Source organism: Magnolia sinica, chromosome 9 (genome assembly GCF_029962835.1).
Source record: "Magnolia sinica isolate HGM2019 chromosome 9, MsV1, whole genome shotgun sequence".
In the NCBI taxonomy this organism is placed as follows: domain Eukaryota; kingdom Viridiplantae; phylum Streptophyta; class Magnoliopsida; order Magnoliales; family Magnoliaceae; genus Magnolia; species Magnolia sinica.
In genome coordinates, this window is record NC_080581.1 from 10,177,048 (window position 1) to 10,189,101 (window position 12,054).

General features: G+C 38.1%; 1 protein-coding gene across 2 annotated transcripts in view; it reads right to left on the reverse strand.

Moving 5' to 3' along the window:
- Positions 1-10,740, reverse strand: part of LOC131256856 (B-box zinc finger protein 19-like) — a 42,786-nt gene extending 32,046 nt beyond the window's left edge. The window contains exons 1-5 of one of the 2 annotated variants that reach the window (XM_058257915.1): positions 10,636-10,731; positions 9,824-9,955; positions 9,555-9,670; positions 9,226-9,468; positions 8,443-9,096 (exon numbers count right to left, since the gene is read on the reverse strand). In XM_058257915.1, coding sequence (XP_058113898.1) covers positions 9,013-9,096; positions 9,226-9,468; positions 9,555-9,620 — 393 coding nt within the window. In that variant the 5' untranslated portion in view covers positions 9,621-9,670; positions 9,824-9,955; positions 10,636-10,731 and the 3' untranslated portion in view covers positions 8,443-9,012. Of the gene's footprint in view, positions 1-8,442; positions 9,097-9,225; positions 9,469-9,554; positions 9,671-9,823; positions 9,956-10,635 lie in introns of those variants that run through there. The other variant, XM_058257914.1, reaches the window with a different exon arrangement.
- Between the last annotated feature and the right edge of the window lie 1,314 nt (positions 10,741-12,054).

Sequence of the window (12,054 nt, forward strand, 5' to 3'; positions counted from 1 at the left end):
AACCGTCCAAGCAAGTCATGATGGCCCGTCTCAGCCGGTCTCTGTTTCATGCTAAAGTCCGTTTTTGTAATAGCCCAAGCAAGTCATGATTGCTCGTCTCAGCCGGTCTCTGCTTGATGCTAAAGTCTGCAAAGTCTGTTGTTGTAATAGCTGATAGTTATTATTAAGATTGTAATATTATAATATAGTTTTTTTTCAATATTAAAAGATTCATGAGTTATGTATCCCCCGCTACCAAAAAACAGGGCAGAGCCGACGGACTTGGGTTGGTTTCAGCTACGGTAAAAGCCGTCAATAGTACGAACGGATTCTAGCCGTGCCTGAAACCAATTAATCCGTCGCTAAAGGCCCTTTTTTTAACGGTGGATGTCCAATCGCCACTTTAATCCTGTGGTGTGGTTCAACCAAGATTTATTTACACCTCATTTTTTGCTTTTTTACTTTTAAGACTGTTTAGAAATGGATGTACGGCGTGGATAAAACAAAAACATCATGCTGGCCAAAAAGCCCTACCAGATCCAATACTCAAGGTACCCTTTTTTTTTGGGTTTTGCATTTTCTGTAAAAGTATGGTGACTCGATTTTAGAAATAGTGGTAATGATATAGGGATATCCAGACCAACCAAATAATGTTTCTAGTTGTAGATGGGTAATATGTATAATTTTCTTACATAAAACTATCTTAACCATCCACTAAATGGTCCTTTACATGTACGGATGTTAATATGGTGTATGTTATAAATGATGGTAAACACACAATGAACGGATTTGAAAGTAGTTCCTCAATCCAGAGGAGGGATTTCCAAACGCACTCACTATACCTCTTCCCTATTTCGAACGCCCATTCTTCCTCGCCAGAGCTCTTCCCTCTTTCGAATGGCCCAATCTTCCTCGTCAAAGCTCCGAATCCTTGAAGAATTTCCTCGCGCCATGTGGACTCATCTCAAATAGGTGAGCTTCTCTCGAAATCCCTTATTTTCCTCGCCGATTGTTCCTATTCTTGCTGTTTTTATTCCAGAATCTCAAATGGAGGAATGTTCTATAGGAGTTATTTTTACTTGAGTGAGGCTGTTGAAGGGATTCAAATTTTTATTTTATTTTTATCAGTGAATATCCACAACCGCCCTGTGGCAGCTGGAAATCTGTCCTTCATGTAAATCCAACCTCCATTTTTCGCCTCATGTTTTTCTATATTCAAGCCCATTGCTGTAAAATTATTCTTTGCATTTTGTTGTGTAAAGTCTCCTAGGGAAGGTGAAGGGGCAGGGATGGATTTTGCCTTGCCAGTGAGTGTGGTTTGTCTTCTATTTTTTATTTTTATTTTTTTGGGTCTATCGCCACTGGTGGGGAGGCATTCTTTGTAGGTAAAAGTAAGCATTCAGCCATTATAGTGTGTTTGGGAGAATCCATATCCTTCTCCCCTTTTCTTTGTAAAGCAATTAGGATACAAAGAACAGATATTTACACCTCTACATCTATTTTGTAGGATTTTTTTTTATTTTTATTTTCTCGAGAATTTAATCGAGTGAAGTTTGTAAATGGCAGTTGGTTGCATATACTCCATGCATTGTATGTGATTTCTACATCTATGACAAGTTTTCTTTTGCTTCTGTCTTTGGCTTCAAGTGTGAAATGAATCATTGGGCTTGATTTATGTAATGGCAACGAGACATAATCCCTGCTTGTGAGATGGAGCATTTTGGTGACCCTCCCTACATCCTGCGGATCTCCACGTATGAATGTAGGATGTACGGCCTGGGTAGGCTCTCGGCTTGCTTATTAGCTGGGCCTCATTATGTGGCTGAGGCCTGGCTTGTGGGTCTCTTACAGGCTTGAACCCAACAGGTTTTAGGCAAGGGCTGTGGGTCATCTTCAGTCAAAATTTTTATAACTCGTCCATTGCATAGTACCATTAATCATGAAACAGGGACCAGCACCAAAGGGAATGGATTGCATAGTACCATCTTCAGTCAAGTGCCTAGTGTGCCAAAATCTGATGAGATAGGACGTTCACATATTGTTTTAACTGGACATTTGCATGGCATTGATTATGAAGTCATGTTGATATGGGATTGCATGGTAGTATGTATCTATGGTGGGGGTTCTCATCTCTGCGTTGGAGACCAAAAAGATGAGCAATCAAAGGGAATGGATTGAGCTTTATTGATCAAAGGAATTCAAATGCATCAAAGGAGGGTTTTAACTGTAGAAGACAGCCTCCAACACACCATCCAAAACATTTGAACAAGCAATGTATCATCCAACAATAGTTTAGGGTGTAAGATTTTATGATATTTCATGAAATATGGTGCATTCAAACACTCCCTCAGACTCAATAGAAAGGTGAAAACAATAGATGGTTGGTTAAAGAATGAACTTAGACTACATAATTTACTGGATGATTTGCAATTGTACTCTTTCCCTATACACTGGACAAAAGAGATCTTCAGCCAATGCAAAAGTAAACAATCTTTCATTTGGTCGTTATTTACCATATTTGTGAGCACTTTCAACAACATTACGATGAATATTACCGAAACCCATCTGTTATTGCTCTCATCTCCACAATCAAATTACTGCAAATGCTGAACTGAGAGAAATCAGTGACAAAAGTTTTATGCCAATTTCAAAGCACACCTGCCCCACTCGCGAAACACTAGTGCATCTCAAATCACTGCCCATCTAATACCATTTTAAGTGATTTTTTAGGTGAAGCTCTTGCACATGAAGTACAAATATGTTAGACTGTGTATGATGTTTTTTTTTTCTTTTTCCTTTCTTTCTTTCTTTTAATTGTAATTCTCTTTGACTGTTTTAGATTAACAAGGGACGTCCCTGTATTCAAGCAAGGCTACATTCCCGTATTCAATGGGCAATTTGTGGATTCGACATCAGGTTTGTCCTTCATATCATGGAATTACTTGAGCTCAATCTGGATGTTCCTTTGTTAACCGCAACTGCAAATCTAACCCATGCTCTAATCTCACCTGGTTGTCATTGTCACCATACACATTTTCCAATCTCCCATAGACACGGACGAATGAGGTCCAGCTAGAGCTTTTACAAGGGACCTTCAAGTGCTTGGAATGCAGTTTTGCCATCAGGAACGTCTAACAACAGGTCAGATACACTGTGGTGCGTTCGACTCCATTCCTCGAAATTTGCATTTTACTGATTTTTACCCTTCAATATGTTAGGATGAGATGTTTTATTGTGATTTGCACTTTGTGCATTGGGACTGTTGTTCTTGCAAAATATCATGTACATGGTCCACAGTTTTAAAGGTTTGATTTGAATTACTAGTAATATATTAATGTTCAAATGTTTGCCAAGCCCACAAACATGCATAAGGCATCCCACCTTTGTGCACATGTATCAGTGGCCAGGTGTGATACTCTATCTGTTCATCAAGTGCAAATTGAAGATGTTTTCGGTAGTGTTAGAATGATAGTGTGATGATAATGGGTCTGGCCTGTTGTTTTACATACCGTATAGGATCGGGTGCTGCTCATGTGATACTAATCTGGTGGGATTTGATTGGTAGGTAAGCTTTTTTTGCATATAATTTATTTCCTTACATATTTTGTAAAAGAAGTATTGTAGATGATTTACGTCCTCTGGGAGTGTATTCTTTCCTTAATGAATTATATATGCTTCTTCAGATCAGCTCGAACTGCTCGGGAGTGTATTCTTTCCTTAATTTCTTTGTTCTTGTGAGATTATTGCGAGAGCTTTGACAGCCAATTCTATGGAAGAAGTCCTTGGCTAGACATAGAGACTCGGTTCACAGGATACAACGTTCCATTTAACAAGTAGCTCTGATATGTATGTGCACTAATAGAGAACTCCTCAAAAGGAAATTGGGAACTCTACCCAATCCATGGTGCTGGTTGTTAAAGGGCATTGCATGGCTTTGTATGGATTTTCCCGTTGACTTCTTCCATGAGCTAAATTTCCATACATTTTATAAGAACAAAAATGATGGTCATTACCTTTGTTTTTAAACTAAGAATGTATCAAACAGTTGAACCGGATTCAGAGTGATGCAGTAGCTATTCAACAAATGCCAAGAGCATTACCAACAGCATTTGATAACAGATTTAATGGGGATGCATCATCATTAGCTCTATTTTAGAACTCAGAGAACCTGCTAACAAAGTGCTTGGAAGCTACAATGTTTTAGGAGATTTGGAGTAGTTACAGGCCTGTTTTGGGGAGGCCTGCAATTTTCTTTCTCCTGATCGAGCATGTGCTCAAGCAGACGGTATATACTCTTGTTTTGTTTGGCTGTGACTTGTGCTAGCTTGAGGCTGTTTCAGAGTGTGTTTGGATGCAATGTGAAATTGAATTGTAATATTCTAGTAACTCTATTTGATTAGGTCGATGGCTCTTTCTATTTGCAGGCAAGCTTTGGACCTCTTTGGCAACCTCGTTCATGATGACCGGAGGTTAAGACCTGTATTAGGCTATTTTGCGCTTGTGTAAGTACAGTATGACAGGAAACATGCTACTGGGTTTAGAAAGATAACCCTTCACTCTGGGACTCTATTTTATTTTTTATTTGTTATGCATAAGTATTCGCTGACAGCTCTTATGGTGATTGTTAACATCTAGTTCAATAGCATATCGTGCTTCTCCTTTATCTTTTAACTAATGTATCCTATATGCCTATTTACCGAGTAACTGAAGTTCTCTCTTTGTTGGTACCTTTTCCAGTTTAGTTATGATTAGATGTTAATGTTGTTTCTCAACGAACACTCAAATAACATTCCTTTCTTTTTTACTATTTTGTATATCTTTTGTTTGCAGAACTAGTATGGCGTAGTTTTTACGTGCTAATGGAATTACTATTTTCAAATTATGAGAGGAAACTGTCAAATTGCTTGGAAAATTGGACATACTGTTTAGTCCTAAGCATCGACCCTTGACTGAACTAGTTCAAAGGACATCCAATTGGGCTCTAGATGAGAAAGATAAAATCAGGTAATTTTGAAACTATTTTCTCCTCGCATTCTTGTGCTAAAATCTGTCGGGGAAAGTCATTGCCGATGGTTTTTAACCGCCTGCGCTGCCCTATTTTCTGGTAGTGTCTCTAAATAAACTTTTTTAGATTAAATCAATATAGACAATTCAATAAGAATTCTCCAAAATATTTCCAAATTTCTGACTTATCATGGTATCAAAGAGGTACATCTGGTCATTGATCATTGAGTCCTCTACCTAATGACCATTGCGTCCCCTACCTACTAACGAACGTAGAGGTTCTCCTCAAACCCATTACCTCATGTTGAAACTCCTGCGAGCATGCTACGTAGGCATAAGTAAGGACACAAATTTAGATCTTCTTTTGTTTATGAGTAAATGCCCTAATTGATCTAGCAAAATGGATGAATTATGAGGATATAGAATAAATACTTTAAAGTGGGCCCAGGATAAGGGCCACATCGTCTTGGGTAAGACAGAAGCTGCACCTAATCCGCTCCCCTTGATTTTAGGGAAACGCATTGGACGGTGTAGATAAAACATAGATCATGGTGGAGCCCACATAGCAACCACTAGCTACCCAGCTAGTGGCAGTAGGGATGTGGAAAGAGCTGTATACGAGTCGAATCAAGTCGATCTTGGCACAGCTTGATTCGGCTCGGCTCGGTCCTCAAGCCTGACTGGCTAGCTCGGTTCGGTTCGGCCAGCAACTCGGGCCAATTCGAGTTGAGTTCGAGCTTGTGCAGCATTTCTCAAACACATGGAGTGCACCTCCAATTTCTCACAGTATGCAAAACAACAGCAGTAGTTTATAAGTATTTCACCAAGCACTCAGCAGACAGCATCAAAATCAAGATACAAAGTTTTATCTTGTGATAAATTATTATTTTTTTTTGTAGTAATTTGTTTCATTTCCATACCTTTCTCACCACTAGCCAACCTCGTGGAGAATGTATGCACCCGAAACAACACTTTGTTATGTCATTTCATCAAACACTTGGTGAGCAACATCAATATCAAAATAACCGGGTCACCGAATTGGTTCGATCCAAGTTCGATTCGAGTTGAGTTTCGATACGAGTCAATTCGAGCTCAAACTCGGCTTGAAATATTTTTGAGCTCCAAAAATCAGCTTGACTTGGCTTGAGCTCAGTTTCGAACCGAGTTGAATCGAACTTTTTGGAGTTGAGTCCAGCAAGTTAACCAAGCTAACTTGGTTCGTGTACAGCTCTAGATGTGGATCAAGCGTTGCCAACACCACTCAGGTGGTGGTGTCCATGAGTTGGGTGTTGTGGGCCCCGATATGATGTGTATCTTATAAGGAAGCGGTCCATCTGTTTTGCTCCCTCCTAGGGCATGAACTAAAAAATGAGGCACATCCAAAGCTTAAGTGGACCCCACCACATGAAATAGTGGTGATCGAACGCACCATTAAAAACTCCTCCACTGGGCGACACAAATTTTTGGATCAGGCAGATATTTGTGTTATCCCTTCATCCAAGTCTAAGTGCCCTTACCAAAAGCTTAAGATGACAAATAAACATTACGGCTGGCCCTATAAAGGTTTCAACGGTATGTGTGACTTTGTTCCCACTGTTTCTTGTGTTGTGGTCCACTTGAGCTTCGGATCTACTTTATTTGTGAGTTCATGCCCTCAAATGAGCTGGAAGAAATGAACAAACCGTGTAGATATAAAAACCACATATCATGTCAGACTCCACAGCCCCTCACACGTAAGCACACCACAACTGGTTTGGCAACACCACATAATCGGCATGCTTGATGGAAGGGGATTGCGTCTTGCCCACGTGGTCCTGCCTGGACAGTGCTCAATAAGCCCCACCACAATGTATGTGTTTTATCACAACTTCAATCTTAAGTGGACCACACTACAAAGAAAACATTGATGATTGAGTGACCACCATTAAAAACTTAATAAGGCCCATTGTAATGCTTATTTGCCATCTAACCTATTAATTAGGTCACACAGATGAAGCAAATTGCCTATTGAGTAAACTTTGAGGGGTCCACTATGATTTATGTAAATTTGACTTCCAACCTGTTGATGAGGAACTTGAAGAAAAACATTAAATTTGCAAATAACGTGTGATGCACTCCAAAAAATCATACCTTAGCTTTTCCTATTGGAAGGCAAAAACTGGAATCAAAAACTTCCGCTGAAACAGGAAAAGACTCTATATCTGGAGCATCCCAAAATCAATGCTAATTGGATAAATACTTCAAGTTTCACGTAACAAAAATAGTTCCACGTTCAAAAAGCCACGAACTCATTTTCAAGAAAAACTACAGGATCAGGATCTCTAATAGCAGCTTTTAAAAAGCCCCGAGCATCTTCTGATGAGTATGGAGTCAACTTTCAACCCAGGAATGTGAGCATACCAAGCTGCATAACACTGGATATGATATCAAAATAAGAACCATCCTACATTTCTTCTAACACACTTTAATGCATTATACAACATATTTAAGTTAAAATTGCTTTATTAAGCTCTATTCACTAACCATCAATGCAACTTACATTAAAAAATAAAGTTTCAAACATCTTAAACTACTAAAAGATCAATCAGCTTGACTCAAATTTCTATTTTAAAACAGTGTTTATGACAGCATAGAGAGAGTATAGCAACTTACAACTTGCACCTTGCAGCTTCCTAAAATATATAACAGATAATTAGGATGAAAATTGGTTTTTTATTAAGCCACATTAGGTAATTCAAATGGTAGAATAGAAGCAGATTAAAGTGCAGCATCAGTGCAATAAAAAAAAATGATAGACTGCTAGTGAAATTGGGTAGATTAGCTTTTCCCATGTGTGTTCATATCAGTGCCACATCTAGGTTATATTCTGAGCCATATGCCTGCGTAATAATCCATTGATATTTTTATAAATAACTTATTCTAACCATGACAAGTTTAGCTCTTGTCCAACATTTTCTTGCACATAAATCAAAGGCCATGAACTTCTCAAATTTGCAAGAGAGTCAATTTTTATATATTTGGAGGACTGGTGCTACATGAAGAGATTTTGCCCTATTGGCTTGAAGATTCGTTGAAAACTTATTTCATGTTGTTGCACGTACAAATAGAAGGATGCGTCGATTTGTTGAGTATGTTTGTCTTGAAAAGTTCAGCGCATTTGTTACGTGTTTGGATCGTTTTTCATATTTAATCTTGGCATATCCACTATTATTTTGTTTTGCAATAGCTGGTTCTCTTTCTTCTTACCTTTAACCAAGTTCTCTGATTCCAAAGATCATTTGAATTATGAGAAGGTGCCACCATAGTTTGTTCCAGACCCCAGGTAAAAATGGAAGATTGATGTTCGGTGTCATAAAAGATTTGCCAATCTACCATTCAAAAGCCAACACCGAAGTGTTGGAAGGCTAATATAAAGATGATGATGAAAAGACAACGACGACATATTGAGAATAGAAAAAGTTCCACTAGTATAGGTTACCTTGTTTAAGAAGAAAAGAAGTACAAAAGCAACGCATTTATACTAATCCAAGATTTGAATATAGCATACAAGCTAGCAACTGAGACTCTCCCTAGCTTTTAACGAAGTGTGAACTTCTATACAACTCATGAAACTCTAAATATCTCAGGAAATCATAACTCGCAATCCTTTTTCTTTCTTTTTTTCTTAACTCAGCATCATTTTAAAGAGAGTTTTACCATACAAAACAAAGCATTTCAAAAGAACTCAACAAAACATGTATAACAGTTCCCATGCATTCCCCCAAAAATTCAAGAGATGCATTGTACATTTCAGTCCCATGCACTCCTTTAGAAAAAAAAACACCCCATGCACCATGGCATTGGTTTATAGATGTTAACCAGTGATTAGTCTAAACAACTTTGATCTTTTTCTTTTTTAGGACATCCAAAAGTCAGAAGGCCGAAGGAGTCAGGCTCCTTGTCTTTTTCTTTTTCTTCCTTTAACCAAGAAATGGTTAAACAAAAAGACCAGTGAACTAGCATAAATGAGAAGAATAGAATCTACCTTGCTTACTTCTCTAGATCTTGATTGCAAGATCCCACTGGAACTACACTTGCACACTCGTGATTGCTATCATTTAAAGCATTCATCCCCTGCACCTTATGAACACAAAAATACACTAAACTTCACGTAACTAGTAGATTGGTTAACTTTAGCTTTGCAACCTCTAAAAAACAAAACCAAAATATACATATCATATTGAAAGCCAATAACATGCATACCTGTGTATTTGAAGGCTGCCCATGAATCTGGTTTGGCCTCGAGTTGAGATCAATCATTGTAGAGGAGTTCTTGCCCGGATCTTCTGTGTTAGCATCTAGCACTGGAACAGGAGAGACCCTGTGGTTTTGCAGTTTCTCATTCGTTGTCAATTTAGGCAGCTGAGTCTGTTGCCTACTAAATTCAATTGGTTCTATAGGTTGCAAGGCCTGCACTCCCAAAGGAATGGGTTTGTCCCCTAGGAACTATATTGAAACCAAACAGGTATTAGTTTTGTGAGGTCTCCTATAGGCAATGATCCAACCCAATGCCCTCTAGAACAAAAACTAACCTCAACCCTCTGCTTCAACAACAGATATCTTCCATGGGTTCTTTTACCTCCAACATGTACGGTCATGTCACAGTGCAATCAAAGGGAACTCCCATCCATATTGCAGTAAAAGAATGCTACATCTAGTTTCCAAGAATAAAAATAAGTTCAATTTTTTCTTAAGTTCAAGGAAAAAGGACTTTCATGGCAAAATAAAAAATAAAAAAAAAATGAATGCATATTCAACCATTGCTTGTCCACAAAAAACTTAAGGACATCCCTACTGATACCTTATAGGCACACAGATTTGATTTGACGTCGATTGTCTCTTCGATCTGGGAAGCATATACATGAGGGCAAACATTTTTTGAGTAGTACTATTTCAAATGCTCTGTTGCCTCTGTCCAACCATGAACTAGAACCTGCAATGGAAGGCCATATAATGCAGTACTTTGAATGTTGCACATGTCGGGTCCTTGCTCTTGCTCCAATGGTAGACTCTCAGGAGTTTCAACACCGGGTCAAGGGTTCGAGTACCCATAGGTGGTGAAATTCCACTAGTGCGAGTGTGTGGGAGTGTGTGTGTGTAAAAAAAAAAAAATGTTGCACATGTCACAAATGCCAAGCAGAGAACTAGGGAATCTGCTAGAAACAGAGGCATGATTCAACACTGTAAAGGAGAAATCAAATAACTGGTTATTGTCAGCCCACCCATGATTTTTTTTTAAGAGCCCAATGATGAGTCTGATATGATAATGTTGACAAGATCTGTCAACAAAGAAAGCATTTAAGCCCAAATCAAACCCAAGGTAGAAGTTAAGAAACTTGGGCATTGGAGTATGACACAATGCTTGTCTCCTCATTGCCCTTGTAAAGGGCATTTTGACCAAAATGTCCTTTAAATTAAAGGAAGAATATGGAGACAAGGCATGACTTTAACCAAAGAACTAAGGTCTTATTACAATACACATAGTAAAATACAAAATCAAGGAATTCAGAAAGCATATTAAAAGATTACATGATAGAAAAGAGTTCAAAATCATCACTGAAAATATAGAGAAACCAAAATTTGAAATTTTATGCAAGAGAACGCTCTACATACCTTTAAAGAAGAAGCATTCAATCTGATATAGAATGAACCACTAATCCGCTAGGAAGATGGTTTCTGATGGTTGCCACCTTAGGTCAATCCAAAAGGCCCTATGCTAGATGATGATGAGGTCCTCTTCTCGCTCTCCAAACTCTCCCAATGAAAGATTGCACAACATATCATTCAAAGATGATGAAAACTACATCACAATCACTCGATCACATACTTGTTTCAACAAAAATTCATTTTCTAAAGAGAAAAAAAAATGAGAGGATTAGCTTTCTCCGTATTCTTTGTTTTTTTGTTTTTTTTGTTTTTTTTTTTTTTTGGGTTTTCATATAAAGAGCGCAACTTCGACTGATAAAAGACAATTCACGGAAATCTCATGCGGTTCACAAAATGTGAAATTTTAAACGCCTATTTGGAAATGCATGTTAAGATTCCTGCTATCTGCTATCAGATGGCAAGAGACGTGCAGTCTCCTGGTATACAATGTGCACACGATATCTTTCATGAAAAATACAAAAGTCGTATTTGTGTAAATTAACATAGCAGCGCCAATTTATATTTGGAAGCAACGAACGGTAAGCTTTTGATTCATTCATATAAATAGATGAGAATAGGAATATTACCAAGAGGGAAATAAAATGCCGCTCCCAGGACCGAAGCTAACATCACATTCCTAGCCCGCCAAAGTAGGGAACCTGGTACTATAATGAGAAGAGAAAAAGGATTGGATAAAGTGTTGGCTGAGTGGATGATTGAATCAATGCCATTTATCTAATATAAATGAGTGGTTTTCTCAATTCAGCCTGAAATCTTCAAACATAGTTCATAAGTCATAACAAACCTTTTATAAACATGAAAAAGAATAGCTGCCAAATAGCTGCCAACCATGATAAGTAGCCTGGATCGATCAACTAAGAATCTTGAAACAAATAGCTGCCAACCATGATCTGCCAATCATAATTCTGATTGTAAGTACTGTGAAAGAGTTCAATGAGATCAAGGACTCATAGCAAACAGTAATAGAAAGTTAGCAGGAAGAATCTGTAAAGAGGATGAAGACCTGTACCAGGAAGAATCTGTAAAGAGGATGAAGACCTGTACCAACACATGCTATGTCAGGAACTGCTTGCCATGAGAATATAAATTTCAAACAAATGATATAATGTAGTTAAGCAATAAAGACATGAAAACATTATAGCTGTGAGGAAGAGGAAAGTAATGGCAAGATATTCAAACATATGGGAGAGAGGTCACCATCCAAATTCATTCATAATTCACCTGAAAGTTTACACAAAGATTAGTTGTGTTTCAAACTATAACTAATATATGGAGTATCTTGCAAGCTAATAGTACCAATATGGTCAACCTCAAAAAATGACTGAATGTCCGAAGAAGAGTTTTCAAATTGTTGTCCTCCAACTT